Source organism: Giraffa tippelskirchi, chromosome X (assembly GCF_054371585.1).
Source record: "Giraffa tippelskirchi isolate mGirTip1 chromosome X, T2T-mGirTip1v1.2.pri, whole genome shotgun sequence".
NCBI lineage: Eukaryota > Metazoa > Chordata > Mammalia > Artiodactyla > Giraffidae > Giraffa > Giraffa tippelskirchi.
This window is the reverse complement of record NC_137289.1, coordinates 35,062,229-35,075,885: the sequence shown is the minus strand read 5'-3', so window position 1 is coordinate 35,075,885 and position 13,657 is coordinate 35,062,229. Positions and strand designations below refer to the sequence as shown.

General features: G+C 47.8%; 1 protein-coding gene across 2 annotated transcripts in view; it reads left to right on the top strand.

Moving 5' to 3' along the window:
• The first annotated feature begins 2,021 nt into the window (after positions 1–2,021).
• LOC145536040 (dedicator of cytokinesis protein 11) overlaps positions 2,022–13,657 on the top strand; it is a 201,815-nt gene continuing 190,179 nt past the window's right edge. For both annotated transcript variants that reach the window (XM_081564420.1, XM_081564421.1), the window contains exon 1: positions 2,022–2,212. In XM_081564420.1, the coding sequence (XP_081420546.1) occupies positions 2,111–2,212 (102 nt within the window). In that variant the 5' untranslated portion in view covers positions 2,022–2,110. The remainder of the gene's footprint in view (positions 2,213–13,657) is intronic.

The window sequence follows — 13,657 nt, the reverse complement described above, 5'->3', positions numbered from 1 at the left end:
AAAAGTGGGGAACGTGCCCTTATGGCAGTGGTAGGTTCCACTTAGAAGCGCTGCATGGCTCCACAGAAATTACTGGCCATTTTCAAACTCTCAACACATTAAGTAACCAGACAAAATTGCTGCACTTAGCAGAACCTCACTTTGCACTTGAGGAAGTTTTACAGGGTCACAAGTACTTCAAGATTCACATCCTTATTTCTATCTTGTTGTTCAGTCACTAAGTTGTGTCTGTCTCTTTGTGACCCCATGGACTGCAGCATGCCAGGCTCGTTCATCCTTCACTATCTTCCGGAATTTGCTCAAATTCATGTCCATTGATTTGGTGATGCCATCTAACCATCTCATCTTCTGCCACCCCCTTTTCCTCTTGCCTTAAATATTTCCCAGCATCAGGTGACTCTTTGCAATGAGAAATGAGTCGACTCTTTGCATCAGGTGGCCAAAGTATTGGAGCTTCAGCTTCAGTCCTTCTAATGAATATTCAGGGTTGATTTCCTTTAGGATTGATTGGTTTAATCTCCTTGCTGTCCAAGAGACTGTGAAGAGTCTTCTCCAGCACCATAGTTGGAAACATCACTTCTTCAGCGCTCAGCCTCCTTTATGGTCCAACTCTCACATCTGTACATGACTACTGGAAAAACCATAGCTTTGACTATACCGACCTTTGTTGGCAAAGTGATACGATGTCTAGTTTTGTCAAAGCTTTTTTTCCAAGGAGCAAGCATCTTTTAATTTCTTGGCTGCAGTCACCATCCACAGTGATTTTGGAGCCCAAGAAATTAAAATCTGTCACTGCTTCTACTTTTTTCCCTTTTATTTGCCATGAAGTGATGCGACCAGATGCCATGATCTTCATTTTTTGAATGTTGAGTTTTAAGCCACCTTTTTTCACTCTCCTCTTTCACCCTCATCAAGAGGCTCTTTAGTTCCTCTTCTTTTTCTGCCATTAGAATGGCAGTGCCATTTGCATCTGAGGTTGTTGGTATTTCTCCCTGCAGTCTTGATTCCAGTTTGTGATTTATTTCTGTCTTAAGCATCTTTATTTTATATCTCGGTTCAGAATATGTTGATTCTTAGGAAACAATTTCTTGGAAGGTGAAGAGGATAAGGAAAGGAGTGGGAAATGGAGAGGTGATAGGAGGGTGTGTAAACGCTTCTAGAAGATCAGTAAATCCTCTGGACTCCAGGTAATTGCCTTCCCAACACTACCCTCCTATGTGCCCCGCGCCCCGGCCCCCAGCAGTCTCTGCCCAACTAGACAACGTGCCACAGGTTCAGGCCCCCACCACCCAGCTGTTCCCTGCTCTGGGGGGTGGGGGGGGTGGGTTCGCTACAGCAACTTTCCACTCTGAGGTTGCCCTCCCCGCCAAACGTGAGGAGGACCGATGGGTAAGAAAACGGTGTGGGCTTGAGGTGACCCAGACATATCGCTCTGGCCGGAAAACCATTCTCCCTCCTTCGACCTCTGACATAGGCGCGACCCCTCCCGGGCGAAGCACACAACAGGCAGCCGCTCCACGTCGTTCCCCAGCCCCTCCGGCGCCCCTGCGCTGGGGGCTTGAGGGGTGGGGGGAGGCTAGAGTTCCCCAGGCCTCGTGCGGGCACTGCAGCCTAACGGGCGGGAAAGGAGCGCTGGAGTAGAGCGTGCCGCTCACTTGGCGACTTTCCGTGTCCCCCCGCCACCCCCCAAATACACACAAAAAATGAAGCAGCCAGATCTCCCCTCCCGGATGCGGCTGCACCAGCAACATCAGCTGCGGGCGGAGCCCGAGCGGTTGCCACTTCCCCCCTCTTCCCTCGTGACCCTGGGCCCCCCTCCCGCGCTCCCTCCCCCTCCGCACACCCTTCCCCTCAGACACACCCTCCTCCTCCGGCAGCTCGAGCGCGGAGCTCGGGCTCTCTAGGGGAGGGAGCGACCACTGCCGTGGGGCAGGACTGCGAGCAAGCGAAGGAGGGAGGGGCCGCGGGGGGCGGGAGGAGGGGCTGCGGGAGCCGCGCCGCCGCCGAGCTGCGATGTGGCCGGCCCGCCGGCGTGTAAACACAGGGAGCAGCCGCGGCCGCCCCGGCTTGGCGCACTGAGCACGCCCGCCGAGACCTGCCCGCCGCTGCCATGGCCGAAGTGCGCAAATTCACCAAGCGGCTCAGCAAGCCTGGCACGGCGGCCGAGCTCCGGCAGAGTGTGTCGGAGGCCGTGCGGAGCTCCGTGGTGCTGGTGAGTGACCGAGGGGTCCCGGGGGACACGCTCCAGGTGAGGACGACCGGGTGGCTTCCCGCGCGCGCGCGGGGCCGGGACGGGGACGGCGCAGCCTGCGGCCGCCCGGTGCTCTCCCCGCTTCTTTCTCCGCTTCAGTAAGTTTTCGCCGCGGCCACCCCTCGCTGGGGGTCCGAGTCCCAGGCGGCCGCTGACAGCGCCGCGGCTGCCCGGCTGCCCCGCACGGCGGAAGAGGCGTGCGCCCGGCTGGACGCCGACTGGCCGTCGGGCTCGGAACCGGGGCCCGGGAGGGGAGCGTGAGCTGGAGAGCGGACCCCGCTCCCCGAGACCCGGCACAAAGAGCCTGCGACCCGGGCGCGGCGAGATCCCGATTCCCTCCTGGTCGCACCTGAGGCAGCCTAGGCGGAAGGATGCGACGAGCGTTTTGCACACACACGCACGCGCGCGCGCGCACACACACACACATACACATACATTCACATACCGTGTACACAAAAAAAGAACCCCACCCAAAAAACCCCGGGCGCCCAAGCTCCAGCGGGCGGTGAGAACAGAGGAAGCGCAGCGACTTCCTCCTGCTACTAGGGAGAGGGTGGTGATGGGTGTAGAGGGGCGCTGCTGGCGCTGGCGCCCAGAAAGGAGCGGATTGGAGACAACGGGGTTCCGGGGCGAGTGGGCGCGGGCTCTGCAGCCGCAGGGCCAGGGTGTCCCCTGGGACCCGGGAGCGTTCCAGAGGCGAGGAGATGGGCCCATGGGGTTTTAGGAGAAGATGGTGTGCGCTAGTCCGGGGATGGAGGACCTGGGCTCAGAGCCCCACCGCTCAGGGCTGGGGGATGGGGATTGGAAAGCTCGCTGACCCCCTGGGAACCTTTCCGTTGCACCCTCGGGTTGTCAGACTCGCGAGCTCCGCGGACGGGTACTAATGGGCCCCTTCTATTTTCAAGACGCTTGTTGCCAATTTCCTGGACCAGCGATCAAAACCTAAATAAGCAATCAGACTGGTTAATTACTGTTTGTTTTGTTGCTTTGGTTGGTTGGTTGTTCGTTTTCGTCTCTCTCCAGTCCCTCTACCTTACAGCAAGTTATCTTCTGTGTTTAAATTTCACCATTTAAGAGTGAGCTCTTTTTGTTAAAACAACTTTCATCAGAAGGGAACTTCACAGCTTTTCCTTGTAATTTTTCTGTTGATCTTGTAGTATCTGTGATAAAACCAACATAAAAGGGAGGCCAAAAATAAAAATAAAAAGGAGGCCAGGGACCTGATCCCAACTGTGGAGAAAGTTGACACTAGTGGGAGTTTTGGAGGAGGATCAAAGGCAAAATATGTACCTTTGAGATAAAGATCTGATCTGTAATAGCTACAACTGTGCAAAGCCAAGTGACTTTAAAGAAATCTCTCTATCCTGGCTGGAACCTTGAAAGTTTAATCCTGCTGTTTAGCACAGCTAAAAACCCAGACCTTTAATGTTGTTTTAATGGACTTGGCTTATTGTGTGTCTCACTGATTGTAGAATGAGGTCCTGTTGGGGTCAGATTGGAACCTCGATTGTCAGCACAGCCGGTTAAGATTGGAAGGCAAGCTGTGTGTAGGGAATTTATACCAGGCTCTTATCTTGGGTGATTGTTAACAAGTGATTCAATCTCCCTAGCACAGGAAACCCTTTTCTAAATTCAGGAAGAAAGAAAAATCTCACTTAAGCAGGGGTGGCTGGCCCTGTACCACACCCTGTGAAGTGGACAGATGGTCTCAAGAGAATAAATGGGCCTCAGCAAACCTCCACTGGGATTTGACCAGCATTTGACCTGCCACCCTCAGCAGTGTAAAGTTAACATTAGCATTCTTGCCCAGGTTTTTGGGTTTGAAAAAGAATTCGGGGTAACACAGGTACCTTCCTAGCCACAGACTCTTTGGCAAAGCTCAAAAAAACTGTTAGTGGGAAGAGACTCCAACAAGAGATGCTGCCAACCTAGCTTACTTGGGACCAAGGCCACAGACTTGAACAGGCAAGGCACAGAAATATTTATTTACTACTTTGGTATGTAGTCCACACTGAAATTTTGGGAGGTGGGGAGAACTGATTCTAGGAATCTAAATCTATATCTGTTGAGTCCTTATGGTGTGCAAGACACAATCCTAGATGCCTTAAAATGATGAGTGAATGTGGATGACTTTATTATCATTTGTTTCATTAGTTCCAGCCTGGATTGGGTGTACATATGTGTTTGTCAGGAGGATACCCAGATTATATACATAAGTCAATTATAGATTATTCATAGCACATTTAGTGAATGCTATTTTAAAGTGGTTCAGTCAATTAAGAAATGAGGAAACAATCGTAAAGGAGTATACTCTCCTAAATGGCTCTCCTTCTTGGCCCCTGCTTTCCTGACCCCAAGAGCTCATTAAGCAAAGCCACGCGTGACTGGAGAGTGAATAGACCATGCACATTGCAGCTGCCGACATAAAGTCTGATTCTTTTCTGATTTAAAACCCAAAATGTTTATACGTGACAGCTGAGGTGGGATTTATACTTGCTGCTCTAAACCCACGACACTCAAGTTAGGGCTTCAACATGGAGTCACATTCATTAGATTCCAATATGGAGTCATTCCTGCTGCAGATCAAGCTTTCTTGTGGTGTATCTTTTACTAAAAGTTGGAAAACCCACCAAGCTGAACAAATATACAGAATTTCCTGTTTAGGTGGTTTGTTAAAAAAAAAAAAAAACAGTTATACCCTTTTTGGCATATTGCTAACATCATTCAGTTTTGTTCACTGTTTGAAAAATTCAGAAGGCCTGGGCTATATATAGCATGTAGTTGTGTATTCAGACCTTCATTCAGTTATCAGTACTTCCTCGAATCTATTAACTACATAATGAAGCAGAGAAAGAAAGACCGTTTTGTGGCTGCATTTTCTTGTAAGTTTGGCATTTTTATGAAGGATACTTTTAACCCAAGCAAAGGGATAATTACAGAATTAACCACTGGCAGAGATTTCTCAAGAGAGACTTGGGAAGGAATATTATAACCTGAGAGTGTATGTGATGAACTGAAAAGTGTTTACACATATACACACATTTTAGAATGCAGAGTTTTAGCATGCAGAGTTTTAGCGCTGTTTTTGTTAGAATTCAGGATGGAGCTGTTTGTGCCTGTGGGGGAACAAAGCCATTTGATAAACCTTTTGTATTCTGGCTGCCCTCGGGAGGAGTCCCTGTGTCAGCCTGGGAAGGTCACCTTGTAGGTGTTTCAAAACTGTTTGCTTGCTGCTGCTGAATATACCCTCAATTCCTTGTGCACGGAAGGATCAGGAAAGAGTCACTAGATATTATGGGTTGTAGCCCCTTGAGGCAGGGCAATGCATGCACGGTTCCCAGGCTGGCCCCATTGCACACAAGGCCAGTAGAGAAAAGCTCTCCACATACACACACACACACACACCCAGGAGTGTTCCTTACGTTCGCATTTAGGGAAGGCCTGAAAATGAATCAGCTCCCCTGCTCCCTCTTCCCAGGGGAATTTGTGCAATATACTTAATCGAGGACAAAATAATAAAGCCAGTTGCAATGAGTTTTGACCGCCTGCAATGTGGGAGACCTGGGTTCGATCCCTGGGTTGGGAAGACCCCCTGGAGAAGGAAATGGCAATTCACTCTAGTATTCTTACCTGGAAAATCCCATGAACAGAGAAGCCTGGCGGGCTGCAGTCTATGGCGGGCTACAGTCTATGGTGGGTCACAAAGAGTCGGACACGACTGAGTGACTAACACACACACACACACACTCACTCACTCTCTCTCTCTCTCTCTCTCTCTCTCTCTCTCCCCAGTTGAGAGACGTAGTTGAGCTCTCAATGAAATAGTCTCGCTGCTCCTGTTGGCTTTTCCAGGTTTGGAAAAGGAAGGATCTGTCTGCAAGCCCAGTGCAGAGGCTACTTAGAAACACCAAATAGTAGAATTTGTTTCTTAAGCTGAACATGTTAAACAAATTTATCATACGAGCTTTTAAATAATTATTTCACCTATCCATATTTTAAGAACATTGCTTGACATCAGTAATATAAATCCAGATAATCATGTTTAACGGCTGCCAAAAATTGCACTGTGGGTGGACTATAGGTAATTATCCTTTATTGTTTGATACCTTGAGAAGCTATAATTTTGTGGCATTCTGAACACAAGCTCTCCCAGACAGTAGCTACTGGCCATCTGTGGCTATTTATATTTGCATTTGAACTAATTAAAAAATTAAAATTAATTAAAAATCAGCTCCTAAACTGCACTTGCCACAGTTCAGGTACTCAATAGCCACACGTGTGTAGTAGTTGGCAAGTAGGACAGCACAGAGAGCAAACTGCCATCACTGCAGAAAGTTCTTTTGGACAGTGCAGGTATAAACATGGATTTGAACACACATCTTTGAGCAGGCACTTTCAAACTTGCTAGATTGTCCCTCTAGGATAAATTTGTAGCATCGGAATTGCTTGCTTCAACATTAGATACATATTTAGCATTGAAAGTTCCCCTTAAACCTGCTGTTGAATTGCGCTGCAGAATGTTATTACCATTTGCTGTTTCATCACCGGAATGTGTGAGTGTTCCTCCCCTCACCCCGCATAGCAGCACTGGCAATTAATATTTTTTAACCTTTGCAATCTGATAGGTGATCAATGGCATATCACTCTTCTAATTTGCATTCCTTTCATTAGTCTTGAAGTGGAACAGGTTTGCATGTGTGATTAGCCATTTGTATTTCTTCTTTTGAGGATTCGAGTGAACCTTCTTACAGACTTATTTCCTGGTTTGTAATCCTCGCACTAACGGTCTCCAGCCCTAAGATTCTGTTTCGATAAGTCTGGGGTGGGGCCAGGCATCTGTATTTTTAAAAACAACCAAGGTGATTTTGATGTGCACAGTGCACAGAAACACAGATCTAGGCCACTTGCCTACTCAAGGCAGAAATGTCCTCTGTACCACCCCTGACAAATGGTGACTAGCTTCTCCTTAGCCGCTCTCTGCCTATGAGAGGGCTGGGTAAGACTGTTGTGCTGAAATGTGTTCTCTGTAAGTTCCACTGCTAGGCTAGGCCCACCTTTGCCGTTCGGAGCCACACAGAATATGTTTGCTTCCTCTTTCACATGACAACCCTTCAAATATTTGGAGACTGCCACCATGGCATTTTAAAATTCTCTCTTCCCAAAGCCAAACAGCCTTCATTTTCTTCCTTCCTCACATGATTTGGTTTCAAGATGCTTTACCATCACGTTCATCTTGTTTGGGCTCCTTTCCAAGGTTTCAGTGTCCTCCTTAAAATAAGGAAGGCAGAGCCCAGGTTCAGGAGTCAGACCTAGACTTGAATCTGCCTTCTGTCACCAGCTTGCATTGTGAACTGAGGCAAGTAACCAGATCTTGTTGTCCTCATCTGTGAAATGGTTGTAGATAGTTGTCCCAACCTTGTGGAGGTCTCCTGGGGTCAAAGAAGGTAATATTTGGAAAGTGTCTGATGTATAAGTGATTCATAAAGGTTAAAGAGAAATCTAGTAACAAAAAACTATTCTGGAAGGGTCTACTACAGATTACAGTAAAGAAGGGAACAGTATTTCATACCCATTTTGGATATGAGCCAAGAAGGGGGCAGCAGATACACTGGAAACAATATGGAGGATGGGACCTGGTCCTGGGTGCCTGGAGGCCAGGTAACTAGTTAAAATGTAGCTCTGTGGCTCTGAAGAGGGACAACAAAGGCATAACTGAGGCAGTGACAATGGAGATAAAGCAGAAGAGGAGTGATAAAATCAACAGGATTTAGTGATGTCTTGAAGAGGGCGTAGGAGAGGGGAAAGGAAGAAATGGGAGGAAGAGAAAGAGGGGAGAGGTGGAGTCAAGATGGCTGAGGTTTGTCCACCCGGGTGACCTGGAGGGTCAGCGTGTTCCATGAGAGGGGAAAGGAAAGAGTGTGTAGTGTTGTGTTTTGGCAAAAGAGTGAGGTTGTTGAGGGCCCAGAAGAGTGTCCCAGATGGGATCAGGAAGGGGAGGAAGAGCCAGGGTTGAGTAGCTGGTGAGGTGAGATTGTAGGAGAGATTAGCTGATTGAAGAAGTTGGCATCTTCGGGGGTGATTAGGAAAGTGGGAGGCTGGGCAGTGAGTAGCGGCCTCTCTAGACTTCATGGGAAGTTAGGTCATCCCCTGGGCAGCCTCCTCTCCACGGGCTCAGCCTGACTAGCCTCCTTCCCCCGAGAGGCTGGAGAGCACGTTTCCTGCCCTGGAGGGACTCTCAGGCCCGGAAGGGAGATGAGATGTATGCAAATGACTGAAATAGAGAAGATGGTGGTATGGCTTCTCTCTTCAGCTAGTTACATCATTTCTGCCCAGGGCCCTGTGATGATCTTTTTTGTGATCCTTACGGGTTTTTCAAGAGTTTGGTCCTTTCTGGGCTCAACAGTGTTCAGTGAGCCTCTGCTAATTAAGTGTTCTTCTTTTCACTGCCCACATTTACTGAACTACAGACACCTTTTTTTTTTTTAAATAAGAATGGAGAAAGTAAATGGCAGTTGTCTGACGCTGAGAAATCTGTATACAGTTTACCTGTGTCACTCATCTTGCCATTCCTTGATTTGACCTCTGTGAGCTGCCAAAGTCCTTGCTATCTTCCTAGACCCCCAGCGCTCCACCCTGGGAGCCCCCCTTGCTTGTTTGTTGGAATTCCATTCAGAGATGTCTTCACCTCTCTGCTTTTGCTTTCTTCTGACACATAAAATCATAAGTAAGTATGTTGAAAAGTTATTAGTTGTTTTTTTTTTGTCGTTTTCTTTTTTCTTTCTTTCTGAAACACGGAAGGGAAGGCCAGAAACCACAGGCAGGAGAAAGCGCAAGAGCGGTTTCCCCTTTTCTGTAAATCCTAACGGTCATTTGATGATACATCTCTGTTTGGGATTTAGATCTCTTGGTTTCCTTCAGCTTTTGTCAGACTGCAGCGGGGTTCATAGTAACGTTGGCCTGTCGCTTATATCAGCTCAGAGCCAGATGCCTTTCCAACTCTTGCAGGGCCGCACCCTGCAGGCTCCCAGAGCAGTAACTGGGGCAAAGGGACAGTTGCATTCAGCCCCGTTGCCTGTGACGCGTGTTTAGTAGGGCAGAGTAGGCTCTGAAAGCTCACGGCCCGGGTTCAAAGTCCAGCTCAGCAGATTATTAGCTGGGTGACCTTGGGCCAGTTTTTTAACCTTCTGGGCCTTGATAACCCTCTTGTGGGTTTGTTGAAAGGCTTCAGCGAGTTGCATGTGAAGCACTGGGGACCAGGGCTTGGCACATGGAGGGCACTGAATGACTGTTGGCCTGCATTGTTTTTCCTGGGCTTAATGGTATGCAAGAGGTCTTTTGTGTATGTGTGACAAGTCAACAGACAACAGTAAATGTGTAGAAGGGAAGCAGGTACCCTTGCCTTTTAAAAAAAAAATTATATATTCATTTGTTTTTGGCTATGCTGGGTCTTTATTGCTTTGTGCGCTTTTCTCTAGTTGCAGCAAATGGGGGCTGCTCTCTGGTTGTGGTGCTCGGGCTTCTCATTGCGGTGGCTTCTCTTGTGGAGCATGAGCTCCAGATACACAGGCTTCAGTAGTTGTGGCACTTGGGCTTAGTTGCTCCATGGCATGTGGGATCTTCCCAGACAAGGTATCAAACCCCCGTCTCCTGCATTGGCAGGTGGATTTGCAGGTGGATTCCGGCTGAGCCACCAGGGAACCCTGTTGTTCAGTTGCTCAGTCGTATCTGACTCTTTGCAACCCCATGAACTGCAGTACATCAGGCATCCCTGTCCATCACCAACTCCCACAGCTTACTCAGACACATGTCCATTGAGTCGGTGATGACATCCAACCATCTCATCCTCTGTTGCCCCCTTCTCCTCCAGCCTTCACCCTTTCCCAGCATCAGGGTCTTTTCCATGAGTCTTTTTCCATCAGGGTCTTTTTCCATGAGTCATCAGGGTCTTTTTCCTTCACATTAGGTGGTCAAAGTATCAGAGCTTTAACTTCAGCATCAGTCCTCCCAATGAATATTCAGGGTTGATTTCCTTTAGGATTGACTGATTTGATTTCTTTGCAGTCCAAGGGACTCTCAAGAATCTTCTCCAGCACCACAGTTTGAAAGCATCAATTCTTTGGTGCTCAGCCTTCTTTATCACCCAACTCTCACATCCATACATGACTACTGGAAAAAACATTGCTTTGACTATACAGACTTTTCTCAGCAAGGTGATGTCTCTGCGTTTTAATATGTTGTCTAGGTTTGTCATAGCTTGAAGGTTAGGAATCCCTACTCTTGCTTTTTTATTTCCTTGCTCCAGATAATGCCCCAGAGGGTGAGCTACATACATGGCTGAGCCAAGAGTCATTCCCTCTTGGCAGAATAAGCTGGCTGCCCATGGGGTCCTGGGGAACCGCCATTCTCAGGTGAACTGGGTCATATCAGAGAGCCCAGTGGATGTGAGGTAGGACTCTGGGTTTTTGGCAATTCTGGCTTTCAGACTAGCCAGATGAATGAGTGGGAGGGCTAGTCTTCTAGTGGGGAGGAACATCCCATCCCATGTCCGGGGAAGGTTCTCTGGTCTGGGGAACTTATGACTGGCTCTTTATCACGGTTCCTGCAAAAGTGTGGCTAGAAGAGCATTGGGCTCTGTATGGAAGACTAGAACTTCAACACCCCGTCCTTTCCCTCTCAAAACTTTATTAATCTTCATTTCATGCATTCATCCTTACTTCAAAAATAATCAAATGAATATTGACGTTCAAATGCCTTTTTAAAGATATATTGTGGAAACATGTAATTTTAGTGGGGACGTTTCAAGCTTAAAGGTCTCCTAAGAAATTGATGTCCTTTTCTACCCAGTTATCTTGGTTTTGCAGTAGCAGGGTAAGTTCTATTAGGAATGGTGTGGACAGGTTTCCAGTGTTGTCGATACGGTAGAAAATAGGCCAATTGTTCCAGAGACGTGAGGTTTACCTATTGTCTATGCAGAGCCTCGCACAATCATGCCAAAATTTGCTATTAATGATTTCCTGCCACTCTTTGCCGCCTTATTTTTATTGCCCATTGAGTTTATTGTTGATAGGAAGTTATGTTTTGGCCTTTCTCAACAGCTTATGTCAGATTGTGTTATGTTTCAAGCTGCAGAGAAATGTTTGAAGGTATTCTGATACTTCAGCTTTTCCCTCCTGTTGTTTTCCCTAGTGACTGAAAGATTGGACTGGGTGAGATTTAACTAAGAAGTCAAGTGTTCTTCTAAGCCTCTGAGACAGAACATCTTTATTTGAAGTGCTTTGGTGAAGTGTGTCAGGAGGCTGGGGAATGCCTTTGTACGAAATGATGGTTGGACAATGAAAAGACCTTGTATTTTTATAGCCCTGATCTTAGGAAGAGTTTAAAAAAACTGCAGCTATGTCTCTGACCTCCCTCGCATGTTCTTCCAGGTCACTATGAAATGCATACTGCATTGTCGTCACCTCTCTCCCATCAGAAGGGGACAGAGGCATGGTTTCAAGTGAGGCAGGCTGTAGGCCACCCATGTTTGCTAAATGACAGAACAGGTAATGAACTCAAGGTGTCTCAATTTCTTTGGCATAATCAGGTAAAGAATCACTAGCTCCCGGGCCAGATTCCACAATAGATTTGGTGGAGGAATCTCTTTTAGTGTGGTTTGGGTGATGATGTCCTCCTATTGGGAAACAGTGTTTATTTCTGAACAAGCTTAGGTCTCTTTAATGGGAAAGTAGAAGGTGAGGACAGAAGAAAAAAAAAGAGGGGTGGTGTTGTTATTGAGCAATGCGGGCAAGATCAGTATAGATTTTTCCTTGCCGAAGTCAGCCAAAGGATTTTGAGAACTGTTTGCCATCGGCCGTTCTTCCTTTCTTTGCTGTTTGAATAATGATATGGGGGAAAAAATATCTCCAGGACACTGGTTCAGCCGAGGTACATGGGATCATTTTCAGGAAACTGTTTTTTTATGTTTTTTTTTTTTTTCAAGCAGGTTAGTGCTGTCCAAAAATAACAACATATATATTTCTCTCCATGCCTTTTATATGAGCGGTTTAGTTTTCCCACTTGTCAAACTGCCAGCTTTACGCCTTACAGGACCTGTTGTCAATGTTCATGGCATGAGTAGAAGAGTGTTGTTGGCAAAACCAGTTTCTTTTCATAGGTTAACAAGTTCTGAAGGCTTCGGTCCATTAAATGATTTCCTAGAGACCTAAAGGAGGGAATACCACCTTCTAAGTTGTCTAACTTCCCACCCAGAAAGAACTGAAATCCAGGAGGGCTCTCCATCAACTGTTGCAAACACTGAACCAAATAGTTATTGGAAAGCTTATAGGAGCCACAGCTCTCTTCTGCCAGCAGAGTGTTTAGCTCATGCTCTAGTGCTTGTGGCGCAAAGAAGGTACTCCCTGCTAACCTGACCCCGGGGGAGAATCACTCCTCCACTGCTGGTGATCCACGTGACTGCTTACAGAGGAGCTCTGCCTCTGTCTTCCCCTTCCAAACAAAATGAAACGGTCTGGCTGAATTCTCACTGGGGAAGTCAGAGGAGAATTCTGCAGGGCTTTCTCACTTTAGTTCTGTGATTGATGCCCGGCTCCCTCACCCTGCTGCCTCTGCGTGGAGCAGGAGCTACTCAGATGTACACTGCCAGCCTGGCATCACCCCAGGTGCAGAGCCCTAAGCAGGGGACATTGGAAAACTCGTTGTATTCAGAGCTTGGGGGCTGAGCCTTAAGTCGTCTAGGCTATTGGTTCTGCCCTGTCAAATCCACTGCTGGTCCCTGGGTTTGATCTTCTTTCTTGTCCCCAGGGGTTGCTGTCCCTGTGTCCTGGGCTTGACCCTGTATCTAACCCTCTATCTTGGTTTGCCAGCCAAGTGCCCAGTTCCTCTAGGAGGGTTCTCATCTTGTTGCTGATCCTGAGGAGGACTGCCCTACCCTCACCGTGACTGCACAATAGCTTGAGCTTAGCAGGGGGTCTGCTTAGAGAACTCAGAAGAGGCAGAGTACTTCCATGAGGAGTTCTAGTGGTGGCCCTGCTGACTTGACGCATGGCCATGTGCACTTGACGCATGGCCTGTTAAGTTTCCTCTGGCCACTAGAACACATCACCACAAACTTAGTGTCTAAAGCAGCACAGGTTTATTAAACTCACAGTTCTGGAGGTTGGAAGTCTGAAACGGGTTTCACTGGGCTAACACCAAGGTATCTGTAAGTCCTCACTCCCTCCCAGAGGCTCTAGGGGGGAAGCTCTTATGGTGCCTTTTCCAGTTTCTGGAGGCTGCCTGCATTCCTTGGCTCATGGCCCCTTCCTCTATCTTCATGCCAGCAATGTCTGGTCAGGTCTTTCTCACATGGTGTCATACTGATACTGCTTCTGTCATCATGTCTCTTTCACTGATTCTCACTCTCCTGCC